The sequence below is a fragment of the Ochotona curzoniae genome, unplaced genomic scaffold (genome assembly GCF_017591425.1).
Source record: "Ochotona curzoniae isolate NIBS_2020 unplaced genomic scaffold, NIBS_Ocur_1.0 contig_2404, whole genome shotgun sequence".
In the NCBI taxonomy this organism is placed as follows: domain Eukaryota; kingdom Metazoa; phylum Chordata; class Mammalia; order Lagomorpha; family Ochotonidae; genus Ochotona; species Ochotona curzoniae.
Window position 1 is genome coordinate 12,623,738 of NW_024465451.1, and position 17,758 is coordinate 12,641,495.

Consider the following 17,758-nt stretch of genomic DNA (forward strand, 5'->3'; position numbering starts at 1 on the left):
AGTGGAAACGTAACACACTACACCCCAAAGCCTGCCCCTAGTGCTTGTTAGAACATTGTCCAAGGGGCCGCCTGTGAGGTCCTGACAGCCTAGGGGTGGGCAAGGAGGAGAGCATGATCTACAGAGCCGGGATATTGAGGCGTTCCGGAGGCTTGCTGCTCCCTGAATGAAGAGTTCTTTTGTGTCCGCTATGGTCAGGACACACTAGGAAGAACTGTTGGTGCTCATGGAATGCATCAGGGACTCGCTGGGCATCTGTTGTGTTTGAAGCAGTTTGCCAGGAACAAGGGCACAAAAATAGAAGACAACATAGTCCCCACACTTGGGGCCTTACACTGTCTAGAAGAAACTTGCAAAACCTTGGGGAACCTACTGTGGAGAGGCGACCTCCTCTGTCTGGGGAGCGCCATAGGGAGAGTGGGCTCCTTGGGAACACTTGGCACTGCTGCCCCACCTCTCAGATCCCACTGTGCTCCATCGGAGAGCTCCATGCCTTGTTTCTCAGTTCAGTGTCGCTGTTTGTCCCCAGGTGGAAGAAGCCGGGCAGGTGTTCCTGTTGATGAAAAAGGATTATCGAATCTCCCGAAATGTCCGCCTGGCTTGGTTCCTCAATCACCTGCATCAGACCGTGCAGGCCACCCCTCAGGAGTCGCTGGTGAGGCCCAGAGACAGGCAGGCTACCGAGGGCTGGCCCAGAAGAATCTGTCTTTCGGGACAGTGCTGGATAAAGGCAGGGGAGGGGGCAATCCTGAGGGCTGCGAGTGACTGCTGATTTTTCCAGTGTTGTGGGGGGAGACGATTGATTGTAGGAGGTGAAGTCACAGGGCGTCTCATTGTGGATGCAGAAGGCAGGTCCTGGGAAGAAAGGGCCACCTCTTCCTTGACTCCCATCTTTCCCCATCCTGCCTGGCAGCTTCAGTCCGAACAAGAGCTGGAAGTCCTCAGTGTGCTGCCTCCTGGGTGGCAGCCAGATGAAGCCTTAGTCCCAAGGCCATTCCTCCTCGTGCCTTCCACCCGGGTCACCTTCCTGGCTTGGCAGTATCGATTTGTCATTGAGCTGGACCTCAGCCCATCGACAGGCATTGTGGTAAGCGATGGGAGGGAGCCAGAGGGAAGAAAGGATGGTGGGGGAAGGAGGGGAGAGGGGAAGGTTGAGGAATGGCCTCAGCTTGCCACTGTGAGTAGAAGACAGGCTTAGAACGGGGTGACATGTGCTGAAAGGCAGATCCATTCCTTCTGTGGCATTGAATGTGAGAACTTGATCAACCCTAAAGTAGGCATCCTGCTGGCCCGTGGCAGCTGCTGCTTTGTGCGCGGCCTTGGGCCATCCTTTTCTGCGTCTCCTCAGGATGATTCGACGGGGGAGATTCTGTTCGATGAAGTCTTCCATGCCCTATCCCGCTGCCTCTGCGGCCTGCTGCAGCCCTTCCGCGTACCTGGATCTCTCATCGACTTCCAGCCTGAGATCTATGTGACCATCCAGGCTTACTCCTCCATCATTGGCCTGCAGTCCCACCAGGTACTGCACCCTGACCCCAGGCTCGTCCCCTTCTGCCAGACAGCTGACAGGCCACTGAGCAGCAGCAGTACGCTGTCCGTACTGAAACCCACAGTTCTGCTGGCTGCTGCTTATTTGAAAGTCAGAGTTACACAGGGAGAGAAGGGGCAGGGGAGAGACAGATCCTCCTTCACTCGGTTCTCTTCCCCAAATGGCCATAGCAGGTGGCATTGGGCTAGTTCAAAGCCAGGAACCAGGAACTTCCTCTGAGTCTCCCATGTGGATGCAGGGGCCCAGACGCTTGAGCCATTCTCCTGTACTTTCCCTGACACATTAACAGGGAACTAGATTAGAGGTGGAGGAGCCAGGATTCAAACTGGTGCCCACATGGGATTCTGGCACTGCAGGTGGCAGCTCTACCTGCTGGCCTTGAAACCTGTGTCCCACTCATCTGCTTGAGCCTGTCTCCTGTTGACAAGAACCAGTCCCTGTGATCTTTTTTTTTTAAAACATTTATTTATTTTTATTGCAAAGTCAGAGATATACAGAGAGGAGGAGAGACAGAGAGGAAGATCTTCCATCTGATAATTCACTCTCCAAGTAGCCAAAATGGCTGGAGCAGCCTTGATCCAAAACCAGGAGCCAGGAATTTCCTCCGGGTCTCCCACATGGGTGCAGGAACCCAAGGCTTTGGGTCATCCTTGATTGCTTTCCCAGGCCACATGCAGGGAGCTAGATGGGAAGCAGAGCTGCCGAGATTAGAACCAGCAACCATAATGGGATCCTGGCATGTTCAAGATGAGGACTTTAGCCACTGGACCACCATGCTGGACCCAGTCCCTGTGATCTTAAAGGGCATTCCCCTGGTCATGAGGTCAGTCGGTGCTGATTGAGTTTTTTTAACATTTATTTATTTTTATTGGAAGGTCAGTTTTATGGAGAAAGAGAGACAGAGAGGAAAGCTCGTCCATCTGCTGGTTCACTCCCCAAGTGGCCGCAATGGCTGGAATTGAACCAATCAGGAGCCAGGAACTTCTTCTAGGTCTCCTACGTAGGTACAGGGTCCCCAGGCTTTGGGCCATCTTCTATTGAGTTCCCAGACCACATACAGAAAGCTGGAAGGGAAGTGCAACGGTCAGGATACGAATCAGCACCCATATTAGATCCCAGCGCATGTAAGGCGAGGACTTGAGCCACTAGGATTGCTGCGCTAGGCCCATTCAGTGTTGGTTGAACAGATGCTTTTCTGACTTGTGTCAGTCTCTGGTTTGGACCATTGGACATCTGCTTTCTTTGTTTCCCCTCACCTCCCAGTTCTGTCAGATGCTGTGCTAGGGTGCTGACTCATGGCGGTGCCTCCCAACAAGTAGCCTTTTGGAATACTTTTGTGATCCTAAAATACAACAAAGATGTAGAAGCATGAAGAAGTTAAGAAACAGAGCAGGATCATCTCTGAGGCCCCTTGAGCTGTCGGGCTTGCTGACCACACAGATAATGAGAGGGCTTACCCAACTCCCTGGCAGGCTATCTATCACTAGACACTCCTTTTGGAGAACGGCCAAGTCTGTTACTGGAGTATCTCTCTTTGGCTGAGATAAGCCTTGGCCCAGTTTCCACCTCATCTCCTTTTAACTACCCTCCACTCATTGATAGGAGCATGCCTGAAACTGTCCCCGATGGCTGCTCTGTCACCTTAGCTGTCAGACTGGCTTCGAGAGTCAGGAATGCCAGCAACAACCTCTTAGGAGCTGAGACGCACAGTCACACGACCAGTTCCTGCCTGGGTTCCAGGGCAGGGCCCGCCAGCCCTCTGCCTAACTGTAAAGTGGGCTTTTGTTGTTGTTGTTTTTAAGGTTTATTATTTTATTTTATTTTTAAATTTTGTTTGAAAGGTAGATATACAGAAAGAAGGTAAGACAGAGGGAAAGATCTTCTATCCACTGGTTCACTCCCCAAATGCCTGCTGCTGAGCTGATCCAAAGCCAGGAGCCAGGAGCTTCTTCCAGGTCTCCCACGGGGTGCATGGTCCCAAGGCTTTGGGTCATCTTCTAGTGATTTCCCAGGCCTCAAGCGGGGAGGTGGGATTCGAACAAGTGTCCATATGGGATGCCAGTGCCATGAGGGGAAGCTAAGCCTACTACGCCACAGTGCCAGCTTTCTAAAGTCAGCTTTAAATACTGCTGAGGGGGCTTGGTGGTTCTTGGCTACCTCCCTAGACAGGCCAGGCTTGGTAGACACCAACAGCCATGCAGATGTTAATCATTCCAGGCCGGATTCAGTTGGGCCAATACTGAGGCCTGAGCTAAGCCAGACCCAGGAGGAACCATCAGAGGAAGCAGGCAGCGTGCTTGTCCCGATGAGAGTTTGGTGGGGGGAGACAGATACTGAAGAATGTCACTTCAGCCGAATGTGCTAGGGCAGCTGATAAGTCGTGACTCAGGAACACCACGCTGGTGCAGCTAGCCGGCCTGTGGCCACGACCAGGAAGCCTGATGGGTGAATTGGCATTTGAACCAAACCTTTAAGAAGGAGCTAAGGCTAACCAGAAAGGGGGCATTGGGCTTTGCAGACAGACCGGCAAGTCAAGGTGCAGGGCTGTGGAGGCACCGAGCTGCGAGCCTGTGTTCTCTGTCACAGGAGCTCTGCACTTGTTGCAAATTACTTAAAGTCTCTTTGCTGTGCCTTTTCTTTATCGTGAAGGTAGTAACAAGTACCTGTTGAACAGGACCTTCCTCCAGGTCTCCCACATGGATGTGGTGGCCCAGACACTGGGAACTAGCACATGAAGAGGAGGCTGGATCAGAAGGGGAGCAGCCAGGACTTCAGACCAAGCCAACTACACAGCAAGCATGCAGTGAGCCACAGTGAGGAACCACGCAGAATGCAAGTGGACAGACACAGGTTCCGATCTGTACATGGGGAAGACAGGGAGCGAAGCCTGGACTGTTGCAGCCTGGGCCAGAGGAGGTCTGAACAAGGACAGCGGTTGTGTGGGTCAGCCCCCAGCCAGCCTCCTTGTTTTCCTCTTTAGCTCGCTCAAGGTGTGTTCTGCCCTTTTAAGTAATTCTGTGTCACATTTTTAATACCCATCCATTGAAAGATTTGAACAAGACAACTAAAGAGCTGACGTTGCAGTGCCGCAGGCTAAGCTACACCTGCATTGCTGGCATACATATGGGTTTTAGTTCCAGTGCAGTATCCTGCTGTTGCACCTGGGAAAGCAGTGATGGATGGTCCAAGTGCTTGGGTCGCTACTGCTCCTAGAGGAGATAGGAGACTGAAATGGAGTAGCACACTCCTGGCTTTGGTTTAACCCAGCCCTGGCCACTGCAGCCATCTGGGGAGTAAACCAACAGATGACTCGCTCGCTCTCTCCTTCTTTCTATATACCTGTCTTTCAAATGAGTAAATAAACCTTGAAAAGGAAAAAGACAAAACTCACTCACTCATTTAACACTTCATGGAATTTGCCCTTAGTTCCTTACCATCATTCCTTCATCCAGAGTGAGTGGGTAAGCTTTCAGATCCATTCCTTACTGGTTTTCTGTCCTGCTTTCTGAGTGTATACTATGGGCATTCATCTTCCCTTTAAAAAAATTATTTAAAAGTGTTATGAAAAAAGAGAGGGAAAGAGATGTTCTACCCACTGGCTCACACTCCAGTGGGTGGCAGGTGCCCAAACGCTTGGAACCATCTTTTGCTGCTTTTTCCAGGCAATTAACATGTAGCTGGGTCAGAGGTGAAGAACCAGGATTCAGACTGGTGCCCATATGGCATGCTGGCATTACAGGCAGGCTTATACACTGTTGAACAATGTACTCCCCATGTGAGCCTTTTCCTGGGTTGCTAAGTAAGGGCAGGAAGATGTGTCCATGGGAAGAATGAGAGGATTATGAGTCTTAAAATGAGAAAATTTTCTACTCTCAGGAACTGGCCTCTATGTACTTTAAACTCAAGTGCATGGAAAAGCATGATGATGTGGCAAGGCGTGTTAAGCTGTAGCTGCAGTGCCAGCATCCCAGATAGGCATCTGTTTGAGTCCTGGCTGCTGTGCTTCCATGTCCAGCTCCCTCCTACAGTGCCTGGAGAAGCAACAGAAGTTGGCACAAGTGCTTGGTTCCCTGCACCCTCACAGGAGGCTTTGATAAAACCCCTGGCTTTATCAGCTTTGCAAACTGACCCGCCCAAGCCCTGGCCTTTGCAGTTATTTTGGGGAGTGAACCACTGAATGGGAGATCTTGCTCTAATTCTGCCTTTCAAATAAATACATAAATAAAATCTTAGGAAAAGAAAAAAGAAGAATGAGTTAAAGCAAAATAGGCTTTGCCTGACAGAGGTGGGACAATCTACTGACAACATCCTATAACCCAAGATGGGAGGGGCTGAAGATCTTATGGGGCTCCTATGTGGGGTTTTGAGGAAGCCCAATGTGGAGCCCTGTAAGCCTAAGTAAATCAGGACCCAAGATCAAGATGATACAGGACTGAGACCCCTGAGTGTGTCAGTGCAGTGTGCCTGGGTGAAGATGGTCTGTCTGCTGAGGGGCCGTGGGTCAGGAGCAGCCTAGAGGAGCTGTGGAGAATCAGCACAGATGTCAGAGGGCCAGCCTGCCCTGACCATCCCATCCCACTCCTTTCCTTTCCCATGTCTCACAGGTGCTGGTGCAGGGCTGCCTGTTGGACCCTTCCCAGCGGGAGGTGTTCCTGCAGCAGGTGTATGAGCAGCTGTGCCTCTTCGAGGATAAGGTGGCCACCATGCTACAGCAGCAGTATGACCCCCAGAGCCAGGTACGTGGGAGCCAAAATCAGGGGCCTTGTGAAGCTAAGGACGGAGAGTAGAGAAGCAGCAGCCAGATGGGCATGTGGGAGAGGGCAGAAAGGGGCCACGAGCCAGGAGCACAGTGAACTCAGGCCCAGCAGGCTCCCTGCCCAAAAGGGGCACTCTGGTTCCATCTCTGTGCCCTGATTGGTCAAGAGAAAAATGTGCATGCCCAGTCTGAGCTCATCTTCCCCTGGTGGATCTGAGAAGGTGGTCTTGGCTGGCCTTGAACTTTGGGTAGTTTTCCGTACAGTCACGGGTAAAGCCACTTGGCTTTGCTAGATTTCCATGTTTCATTGTTATAAAGATCCTGGAAGTAGCCAAATGCGTGCCAGCTCTGTGTGCTGGAGAGCCATAATGCTGCTTTGTCTGATGTTCAGAGAATTTCAGAACAATGGTAGGAAATAGAAAGGGATTGGCAAAAACTGGGAAGCCCTGCCCCTGGCACCAGGCTCCCTGTCAGCTTCAGCATCTGTGTACCTGCACAGGAGGGAATGTAGTCAGGACTCAGCTGCCTGGTTGCTATCCAGCCTGCAGGGACTGGGTCCTAAACTCCCAGCTTTGCTATTGGGGGCTGGGGAGCAGCAACACCCTCGGTCTCATTCTTTTTTTTTTTTTTTTCTGGAACTTGGGGGCCAGGCGGAAGACCGATCCCCAGACTCGGGGGAACCCCTGGGTCGGAAGGTGGGAGTCTCCATGGTGACCGCTGATCTTGGCCTGGTCAGTATGATTCGTCAGGGCATTTTGGCACTGCAGCTGCTGCCCTCAAACTCCAGTGCAGGTCAGTAGAAGGAACGCTCTTGGGATTGAGGAAGTGGGGTCTCTGGCAGGGTGGAGGGCTCAGCAGAGGGAGGGACCCCAGGGACAAGGATCTGTTTCTTTGCAGAATGTCAGTGTGCATTAGCACTTGAGCATCCCCACCTCACCACCTTGACAGCCCCTGGGACCTGGTAGGAGGTAGTAGAGCACTGAGTACAATACTCAGCCTTCCCAGAGAAGGGAAGGTGCTTGGGGTCTATAGACTTCACCTTACAGGGACAGACACTGAGGTCCTTGGGGTGCTGGCAGGAGGCTCTCTCCTAGGACTGTGGTCCACCCAGGATCTCTGAATCTGAGAGTCTGGTGTCCTGTGCCAGGTATCATTGTCATCACGGACGGGGTGACCAGTGTCCCGGATGTCGCCGTCTGTGAGACGCTGCTGAACCAGCTGCGCAGTGGCACTGTGGCTTGCTCCTTTGTGCAGGTGAGGACTTCCTAAAGAGGCGAGGAGCGAAGTGAGGTATCTCACGGAATCAGGCACAGCCAGTTACTGCGTCACAGGCCATGATTTTCTGGGGGAGGCCAATGACGTAGTTGCCCTGCGTGTCATGTCTAGGGCAGGATAGGTGGTAGTGATGGCAGAGGAACTAGTTTCTGTCCTCTTTCTTTAGATATTGGGAGGCAGCATGTGGCAGTAAAAAAGGATGCAGAATTTAGAATCCAAGTAAGTCCCAATCCCATCTGCCCCCATTAGGGTTTTACTTGCAAAGGTCAGAAAACTCAGCTTAATGTAACCTCAGTTGGGGAAGCTATATATTCCAGAAACAGTAGCTAATTTGGATTAATGGACTGTGAGGTAGGAGGCAGAGAGCTGTGGAAACAAGGCTGGAGGGGTAGGCACAGTCAGGAGCATGAAGAGCCAGCCAGGTCTACCGTGTGAAGGAGCGAGAGCACCATCCCATGGGTGATGCAGGTACTTGTACCTGAAAGGAATGTCCGTGAATGGGTTGATATCTTACAAGGTCACTCCTGCAGGGTGAAGTGCAGTACTGGGGTGGGTCATGTGACAGGTTCCAGGCTTGCCATCTGGTCAAAATATTGAGAAAGCCCAGAAGTGGAGTCAACATGGCTGCAGCTGATGTTTAGCAGGATAGAGAGGGTGGCTGGAGGAGAAGGAGGGTTAAGGATGTCTCCAGGGTTCTGACTATAGTGATGACTCAGCAGTGGGCAGAGCCAACAGGAAGAGAGGCAGCTGGGGTGAGGATAGTGTAATGAATCCGGATTTGTGTAAGCTGCATCTGAGGGCCCTGCAGTTGAGCCTAGTATAGCAGTTAAGAATATCACCAGTGGATCAAAGCCTGGCCTGTCTGAAACCTGCACATGCATACTCACTCACACACACAAACGCACAGTTAGTTCTGTGACACTGGGTACATATCATCCCCAGGTTGGATTCCTTTGTAAATGGTGCTTGTGATACTTCCCACCTCCCTGGGTGAGCGAATACATTGAAGGTACTTAGCGTAGTACATAGTTACTTCTTAAAAGGATGCAGCTATTCACAGCAGTCAACAGCTGCATAGCCAGGAGACATCCCTAGTAGAAAGAGGCTGAGGACATGCCAGGCTGCAGGAGAGAACTTTAGAGAGGGTGTCCCAGAAGAACTTTGGGAAATGCCAGTGTTTTACGAAGAGGGCTCAGCATGGAATAAAGAGAAATGGACAAGAGTCGGGAGATTGGGGTTGGCAATGTGATGCAGTAGGTTGAGTCACCACTTGGGTTCTTGGCATCCCATATCAGAATGCCATTTCAAGTTCTAGCTGCTCCATTTCCAGTCCAGTTTCCTGCTGTTGTGCCTGGGAAGGCAGCAGCAGGCAGCCCAACTACCACTCTCACAGGACTCTCAGTCTTCTGGGTTCAGCCACTGGGGCCATTTGGGAAATGAACCAGTGGCTGGAAGACCTCTGTCTCTTCCCTCTTTCCCTGTCACTCTGCCTTTCAAATAAATACATACCTCTCTTAAAAGAGGGGTGAGGTATAGATTATGTTGTCGGAGAAGTCAGCATTTTTAAAAGAGAAGAGTAATTAACCTTGAGAAATTCATAAAGGAGATCAAGTGAGGTGAGGAATGACAAGTGCCCTCTGGACTCATTGACTCAGGGGTCAAGGACTCTGAAGAGGTGGGGAGGGAAATGATTGCACTGGAGTGCAGAGTGGATGGGAGGAAAGGAAGAGGGGAAAAGTGTTGATACAAGGAAAGTGTTGGTTGTTGAAATCAAGCGGGAAGAGAATGGTAGTCAGAGGGGAGTCCAGGGCAACAGGAGGGATGTTTGTTCTGTTTCGTTTTGTTTTAAGCTGGAGATGAACAGTTTGACAATATGTGGAGGAAAGGGGAACCTGGTAGAGGAAGGTCCCTAAGTTGACAGGAGAGTTCCAGAAACAGGTGGAGGAGGGGCCTCTGGGAGCAGGCAGTGTCCTCCCTATGAGAGTGGAAGGTAGAAGTGAAGGTGTAACTAGGTGTTTGCCAAGGGCCTCTGGTTTTTCTCGGAGGAAACAGTGTGCTGCAAGGACCGAAGGCCAGAGCTTAAGATAGGGCCAGTCCTGAAGGACTCACTCACGGGAGGGTTATGTTTGGATGCAGTGGCAGCCTGCACAGCTGTCCAGGCTGGCATTCCCCATGAGGTCAAAGAACAGCAGGATGGGAAGAAAGGAACGGGACACCACTGTGGGAGATGCCCAGCAGTGTGGAATGTGACAGCGGTGTGATGATGCCATGTGGGAAATTGCAGAAATGAGTGTTCCAGGTGAAGCCAAGGGCCTCCGCGTGTAGGCAGCATGCAGACAGATAAAACGGAGATGAGATGGGGAACTGGGAGACCAGAGAGTAGAAGGAATTGGCCAAAGCAGGTTTACAAAGACCAGCTAGTGCCTGTGGGAACGTGAGGGCCATCACTGTGCTGTCCTGCTCAGCTCAGCATGAAGGAAACCACAGGCATCATGAAAGCAGCCACAGTCAAACACTGTCAAGCACATTTGACTGTGTTCCAGTAAAACTTTATTTGTGAAAGCACGGGATGGGCCAGATTTGGTCCACAGGTTATTTGTCATTTGCTAACTTCTGGTCTGTAGCCCTGGGCCTTGACATCCCCAAAAGCTTGTTTAAAATGCAGAATCCAAGGCCACAGCCTGTACACTCCTGAAGTTTGAGAAATGCTCTTTCTGGAGCCACACTGAACTCTCTGGGAATGACAGCATTCCCAAGGATGAAGCCAACTGCCATGATCTCTAGTGAAGTGGGACGAGGCATTTGATGCTGAGGTTGGGCAGAGGATGGTGCCTAATGGCATGGTGCAGACCTGGGGTCTGTCTGCTACCCACTCTGAATGGCCAATGGGAGCCGCATCCAGCCCAGTATCTTCCTTCCCTGCTGTTCTTTGATCTCCCATGCCCCTGCTGGAGCCACTTTCTCACCTTCTCCAGGTTGGCGGAGTTTATTCTTATGACTGTAGTTTCGGCCACGTGCCCAACGTAGAACTGATGAAGTTCATCGCCATGGCAACGTTTGGCTCCTACCTGTCTACGTGCCCCGAGCCTGAGCCAGGCAGCCTGGGTCTGACCGTGTACCACCGGGCATTCCTCCTCTATTCCTTCCTGCGCAGTGGAGAAGCACTGAACCCTGAATATTACTGCGGTGAGAGGCTGGGACACACAAGGGGCAGGAGAAATAGTACACGTGCCAAGTTTGGGTCCTTGTGGGCCTGGGAGTGCATTGGGGACAGGCTCTGTCCTCTGACCCATCTCTTGGTGGTTTCAGCGAGGCCTTTTCCCCATCCTGCCTGCTCTCCAGGCTCTCAGCACCGCCTGTTTAATGAGCACCTGGTCTCTGCAAGCAGCAATCCTGCATTAGCCCTGCGCCGGAAGAAGCACACTGAGAAGGAGGTGCCCGCTGACCTGGTCAGCACTGTGTCCGTACGGCTCCGAGAGGGCTACAGCGTCCGAGAGGTGACACTGGCCAAAGGTGAGGGTGCCTCACCCCACAGCAATCCCACACATGTCAGAGAATTTGTGTGTGAGAGGACCTGCTGAAACAGAGCGGGGCTGGGGCATGTATGTGTCACACATGGAAGGATATTACAGTGAAAGGCCTGCCTGCTGTTGGAGACACATGGGTTTTGAACTGCCTTCAGGGCTTTGTTCTCCAGGCCCAAAGTAAATCAGCTGAGGGTAGCATGGTGTCCTGAACTTGGCTTTGTTTGCAAATTACAGCTGCAAACTTGCCAGGCTCTGGGCCTGACCCCTGTTGCCTTGTGCTTGGAGTCTCTGGCCAGGCTTCAGTTCCCCAAGGCATGTGGGGACGTGGTCTCACATAGGACTCAGACCCAGGCCTGGAGTCCTACGGCTTCTTCCCTACAGGGGGCTCCCAGCTGGAGGTGAAGCTGGTGCTGCTGTGGAAACACAACATGCGCATCGAGTATGTGGCCATGGCACCCTGGCCCCTGGAGCCCGAGGGTCCTCGAGGAACACGGGTGGAAGTGACCATGGAAGGTGGCTATGACATTCTGCATGACGTTTCCTGTGCACTGAGGCAGCCCATTCGCTCACTCTATCGGACCCATGTGATTCGCCGTTTCTGGAACACCCTGCAAAGGCACGTGAGGTCCCCGCCGGGAGTGATGCTCACCTGCCGTATGGCAGGATGAACTTGAGTACCAACAGCACTGGGGAGACACCCAGAGCAGTGGGCCATGTCCAGGGCCCCTTGTCGCCCTGCATTGCCTATCTTCTGCACCTAGCCCTGGCAGATGTGACTCAGGCCTCACCCTCGTTCTGTAGCATTAACCAGACGGACCAGATGCTAGCCCACCTGCAGTCCTTCTCCTCCGTGCCAGAGCACTTCACGCTTCCCGACAGCACCAAGAGTGGAGTACCACTCTTCTACATCCCTCCTGGCTCCACCACCCCGGTGAGTGGCTTTCCTGTCCAGGTGTCACACTCCGTGCCTGCCTGGGGTTGGATTGGCACAGCCTGGAGCCCAGAGCCATCTTTTGTTCCCTTCTAATCTTGAGTGTGAGGCACCCAGACCAGAAGCTTAAACTTGAGCTGCGGGAGAAGCCTTTCTGTCTCCTGCTGAGGCCCCAAGGAGAGGGATATGTAAAGAGGCTGACTCGGCAGACCACAGGGACGGAGGTGCCGTCTGGCAGCATGGCTGGGGTGGCTGTGTCCCAGCAAACCATGAGTCCCCCCATCTCTGGGAAGCACACTCTGGTCTCCTCTTACCACCTGCCCCTGTGGCTACTCCAGCTTGGCCACTCTGCATTGTGCTCCTTCACACCCTATCCATGGCTGTCAGCCTTGCCATGGTTAGTAGGCAGTTGCAGCTAGCATGAACCAGATGTATCCTGAGCTCCTGCCATCAGGCAGTGGCCACCTCTGAAGCCACTGGCATAAACTGGGCAGATTCTTTTCCTGCTGAACTGAGTTTTCAGTCATCCTGATCTGGCGTTCAGACTGGACACGGGTTGGGTCTTCCCAGCCTGGGCTGTGTAGCCTTTAAGCCTAACCCACCGCCGACTCTGACTGCCTGAGCCAAGCCTGCCCAGGCTCTGCTGGCTGTCTGAGACTGCACCCTGGTTCTCCCTGAGCACTCCTAAAGCACTGTCCCTCTGTCCCCCAGGTGCTCTCCCTACAGCACAGTGGTTCCGACTCATCCCATGCCCAGTTTGCAGCCTACTGGAAGCCAGTGCTGTCCATGGATGCCAACTCATGGCAGCGCTGGCTACACATGCATCGCCTGGTGCTAATCCTAGAGCATGACACGTAGGTACCCCCCATAGGGCTGCAGCCACAGTGGAGGAGAGGATCAGGGCCAGGTTGGGGGGTAATGGGCAGGAGGGCAGCAGATGACCAAGGAAAGACCAAGTTCCTCTCCTAGTCCTCGTGCTCCTCAGCCACCTTAACCACAAGCAGAGCCCGGAAGAGAGGCAGTGGTCTCTTCTTTAGCCCCAAGTTTGGGGCTGGGGGGGTTAACTTCAGTGCCCACCCTCCACCTAGACCCATCCCCAAGCACTTGCACACGCCGGGCAGCAATGGACGCTACAGCACCATCCAGTGCAGGATCTCCCACTCCTCGCTCACCTCTCTGCTCCGAGATTGGAGCAGCTTTGTGCTGGTTGAGGGCTACTCGTACGTCAAGCTGCTCTCCAGGTGGGCAAAGTGATATTCCCTCACTCCCCACTCTGCCTCATCCCATGTCTCTCCCTCCAGTCCTAGCCCTTGCTGCTACTTCCTCCTCCTCTTGCTCCCAACCTAGGACTGCTCACTCTCCCCCCATTTCTCCCCAGTGCCCCAGACCAGCCCCCATCCTCCTTCTACATGGTCCGCATCATTTCCAAGGCCCCCTGCATGGTTCTTCGCCTGGGTTTTCCCATTGGCACGCCAGCACAGGCCCGGCATAAGGTGAGCTGGGCCCAGACTGACTCCCAGACACCCCTGGGATGCAGGCTAGCTCCCTCTTCCCAAACCCCACAGGCCCACAGTGGCAAGGCCCTGCCTACCCTCCAGCCCCCTAACCAGAGCAAGCAAAACTCGGAGCAGAAGGACCCTTCCCCTAGTTGGAAGATCTGACTGCATTTTCCCCCAGATTGTGTCAGGCTTACGGGAAGAGATCCTACGCTTACGTTTCCCCCACCGGGTGCAAAGCAAGGAGCCGACACCAAAGGTGAAACGGAAAGGGCTAGGGGGCATCAGTGGGGGCAGCTCGCCCTCCAAGTCGCCGCCCATGCTGGGGCCACAGCAGGCCCTGTCCGACCGGCCCTGTCTTGTGGTCCTGCATAAGCCTCTGGACAAACTTCTCATCAGGTGGGTGTAGAGGGTAGGGAGGGCCCAGAAACACATGGGAGTTGGTGGCTTAGTTAGGCCCAAGTGATCACCTGTGGAGTCACTCCTCTTCCTCAGGTATGAGAAGCTACCCCTGGACTACCGGGCGCCCTTCTTGCTGACACTGGAGCCACCAGGGCCATTGCCCCTGGTGTCAGGCCGCTCAGCCTCCTCTAGTCTGGCATCACTGTCCCGTTACCTCTACCATCAGCGCTGGCTCTGGAGTGTTCCATCGGGTCTGGCCCCTGCCCTGCCACTCAGCGCTATCGCCCAGCTCCTGTCCATCCTCACTGAGTACGTTACCCAGGGCTGCTGAGGCACCAGGCAGGGGAGAGCAAGTGTGGACTGGGTTTGGACCCTGGTGGGAAGCCAAAACCAGAAGTTTCCCTCTGTACACCCCAGTGTCCCGTACGGAACAGCTCGTGCTACTGCCCTCACCCTCTGCCATCTCCTGTTTGTTTTGGCCTCTGGGCCTCAGTGCGCTGTTAGGCCCTGAGGAAGCACGGGTTAGAGTGAGTTCCCTGGCAGGCATAGCTGCCAGAGAATGGGTGTGCAGGGAGTGGGGGGGCTGTGCTAAATGTGACCTCTTCTCTTACCTTGTCCTGGCTGCGCCCCGCCTCAACTGGACCTCAGAGTCCGCCTCTCTGAAGGATTCCATTTTGCCTGCAGCGGGGAAGGAATTATCAACATGGTGCTAGAGCTTCCAATTCAGGTGTGTGCCTCATGGGACCCTTCCGAGATCCTTTAAAACCCCGGGGACACAGGCCCAGGAACTGGGTGGCAAGCTCTGGCAGAGCTATCAGGGACCACATGGCCAGAGTGCTTGCAGCATTGCTCACGCTGTGAAAAAGGCACTGGAGTCCTGAGGGCCTGAGCTGGCCCGGGCCAGATCTCCACACCACTGGCTGGTTCCTACCCACGCTTTGCCTCCACCCACAGAACGAACCCCCCGGACAGGCTGCGGCTAAGGAGAAGCACACGTGCGTGGTCCAGTATGTCCTCTTTCCGCCACATTCCACATCCACCAAGGACAGGTGAGCCCAGCCTCTGAGAGCCAGCTCGGCAGCTCCCTCTCCTCCCCACCACCTGCTAAAGGTGTGCCCCAGCCCGCCAAGGCACCTGTGCATGCTGGGTCAGTGCCCACCCCCTCCCATCCTCCACACGGCTGCTCTGAGCCTGGGCCTGGACTCTGCGCTTCCCCAGGTTCAGAGGTGCACCCCTCCCCATCCTTTAGCTTCTCCACAGATGATGACAATGATGTGGAGGTGGAAGCCCTGGAGGGAGACTCAGAGCTCAACCTGGTCACCGAGGTGTGGGTGGAGCCACAACATGGGCGCGTGGGGCCTGGCCCTGAAAGCTGGAGGCACCTGCAGGACCTGATGTACTCTGAGATCCCCCAAGCTGTGAGTGACCATCCTGGTGCGCCCTCGCCTTTGCAGTTGTGCATCTGGTGGGCTCCCTGGCCCTCTAGTCCCCTGTCCAGAACATTCTGAGTATCCTCTGGGAGAACTAGAGCCCTGTCTGTTGGCTCCTAGGAAGGCTTACCTCCCAGCCTCTGGTCTTCCTCTTCTAGCTCCACCCGCGGGATGCTGCTTGCATCAGCTCCATGCTGAGTTTTGAATACCTGATCCAGCTGTGCCAGAGCAAGAAATGGGTTCCTTTGCCCCCAGAGCCAAGGGTCTCTGATGGTCAGTGGGGAAGGTAGCCTACTGGGTGGAGCTGGGGAGTGGGTGGGGAGAAGGCAGCCATAGATAAAATAAGCTGGGTCTCTAGGTGTCCTGAAACCTTCCCCTTCCCCTGCAGTGTTGACTCAGGGAGCAGGCACCTGCGTCCATGAGATTCCTTTTCATTTTGACCTGATGGGCTTGCTGCCACAGTGCCAGCAGATCCAGATGTCCTTCCTGCTGCTTTTCAGAGGTGGGTGAACTTGGTACCTGCCCTCCACCCCCTGTCCAAGGACTGTGAGCCTGGGAATGTCAGGGGACAGAGCAGAAGGGTGAGCAGTGGGGCAGGAGCCAGCAGGGCAGTAGGAGGGCTGTGCCAGCCAGGGTGGGTCTGGGGGCGCTTGGCAGCAGAAAGCCCTCGGTACTGAGCAGAGTGTATGTCGGCCAGAGCCAGAGGGTGTCTCTCTCGCCGAGGGGCCCTGTCCTGCCAACGACATGGTGCTGTGCCTGCTGCACAGTTGCCTGGAGCAGGAGCTGAGCGACCGGGAGATCCCGCTGAGCCTCTTGGACCAGGCTGCTTTCCTGAATGAGGTGCTGCGGCGGACCAGCCGTGGGCCAGGTGAGCTGCCCACGTTTTTCCCCAATCCCAGACACTGGCCCAGCCTTCCTCTTACCTGGAGCTCTGCTCCACCCTGCTTTTCCTTTAGCTCAAAGTCCTGTCTGTCTACTGGTCTTGCTGCCTTCCTCCATCTCTGTCCCCATTGTAGGTGCAGAGGGACCACCAGCTGGAGACCATGGAATTCCAAAGGACCAAGCTGTGGGCAGCACCCAGGCCTGTGGAGACTCGGCCCCTCCCACTCTGGTCAGCATCAATGTGTCCACTGAGCCCTTGTTGAACCTCCTTCCATCAGTGCTTACTCAGGCCCTGCATTCTGGCTTTTTGTCACCCTTTGTTGAGTGTCTCCTGCTGGTGACAAATGCTATCTGTTATCTTTGTGCTGGGTCTCTCAAGCTATACCAAAGATGCTCAGTGCAGGGTGGAGGAGGGGCTTGGACAGTACCTTTGAGATGGCTCTAATTTCTGATTTCTGTCTCACAGAGTGTGGGTGTCCCCCCTGATACCCTTAGGCCTCTCGCCTCTGCGCAGCCTCCCCAGTGGCGCTGCTATGCAAGGCTCGTGACCCCCCAGCATGTGTTTTTGACCTTTCTCCCAGCCACCTTCTCAGGTACTGACTGCTGGCAGTCCCTACCAGGCCTCTCCCATACCAACACCAGCCCACAGGACAGTTCCAACTCTTGTCTCTCTTCTCTTCAGATGTCCAGCATTTGGCTGCCTATGGCCTGGAGGGTCCCTCCCAAGAGGAGATGAAACCTAAGCTTGGGGACTGGAATGGGGCCTCCAGCCCGAAAGATCTGGGAGGCAGTGGAGCCAAAGCTACAAAGCCCCAGGTCCCCATTCTTAGCGTAACCCTCGCCAGTGGTGGTAAGACGGCTGGCACTTATGTCACATTAGCTGGAGTGGGACTGGAGCCCAACGGCCTGCCGACCGTGTGGCACCTTCCCCCTCCCAGACAGCACTCAGGATTCAGGAGAACCAAACCCATCCTTGCGTCAGGACTCACAGGCTTGCCCTGGGCATCAGGCTTCCCAGGTGGAAGGTGCCGACGGGCCCCGCACCCGCTGTCCTGTCTACATCTACAACTGCTCGCTGGAAGCATTAAGGGAGCGAATGGTCGGGCTGCAGCCCCCTCCTGCTCCACGAGATCTCGTCTTCCGGTAAGCGCCCTCTGTGTTGACTCACTTCCACCCCTGGCCGGCTCCCAAGCACTCATGAGTGTGGGCTGACGGACAGAAACGCAGCTCTGTGACTGTGCCCTTCCAGCTCCTTGGGTGGCCCCTGTCAGTCGGCTGGACTGGCCACACTGTTTGACAGGAGTCTAGGTGCTTGCTTGGAGTAAGGGTGGCTGGTGAGACTGAGTGGTCACCTAGGGAGTCATCCGAGCTCTGTGCGTCTGTGCCATTCCCAGAACTCAGTTCCTGGACCACCCGTCCCTGTCCTCTGCCTGGATGGAGCCCAGGAACAAGGAGGCAGCCACACACTGTGCCTTGCTTCAGGAACACGCACAGCGATGCTACGTCCGTG

The 17,758-nt window shown here is 54.4% G+C and overlaps 1 protein-coding gene across 1 annotated transcript in view; it reads left to right on the forward strand.

Moving 5' to 3' along the window:
- SZT2 (SZT2 subunit of KICSTOR complex) overlaps positions 1-17,758 on the forward strand; it is a 49,906-nt gene that overhangs the window by 10,404 nt on the left and 21,744 nt on the right. The window contains exons 2-27 of the mRNA XM_040974335.1: positions 530-655; positions 914-1,087; positions 1,349-1,519; positions 6,154-6,285; positions 6,956-7,097; positions 7,453-7,559; positions 10,556-10,766; positions 10,923-11,093; positions 11,489-11,723; positions 11,909-12,038; positions 12,750-12,892; positions 13,127-13,279; positions 13,417-13,531; positions 13,716-13,933; positions 14,030-14,245; positions 14,585-14,663; positions 14,891-14,985; positions 15,186-15,354; positions 15,525-15,639; positions 15,755-15,868; positions 16,064-16,234; positions 16,383-16,477; positions 16,715-16,841; positions 16,931-17,095; positions 17,187-17,391; positions 17,643-17,758. Coding sequence (XP_040830269.1) covers positions 530-655; positions 914-1,087; positions 1,349-1,519; positions 6,154-6,285; positions 6,956-7,097; positions 7,453-7,559; positions 10,556-10,766; positions 10,923-11,093; positions 11,489-11,723; positions 11,909-12,038; positions 12,750-12,892; positions 13,127-13,279; positions 13,417-13,531; positions 13,716-13,933; positions 14,030-14,245; positions 14,585-14,663; positions 14,891-14,985; positions 15,186-15,354; positions 15,525-15,639; positions 15,755-15,868; positions 16,064-16,234; positions 16,383-16,477; positions 16,715-16,841; positions 16,931-17,095; positions 17,187-17,391; positions 17,643-17,758 — 3,895 coding nt within the window. The remainder of the gene's footprint in view (positions 1-529; positions 656-913; positions 1,088-1,348; positions 1,520-6,153; positions 6,286-6,955; positions 7,098-7,452; positions 7,560-10,555; positions 10,767-10,922; positions 11,094-11,488; positions 11,724-11,908; positions 12,039-12,749; positions 12,893-13,126; positions 13,280-13,416; positions 13,532-13,715; positions 13,934-14,029; positions 14,246-14,584; positions 14,664-14,890; positions 14,986-15,185; positions 15,355-15,524; positions 15,640-15,754; positions 15,869-16,063; positions 16,235-16,382; positions 16,478-16,714; positions 16,842-16,930; positions 17,096-17,186; positions 17,392-17,642) is intronic.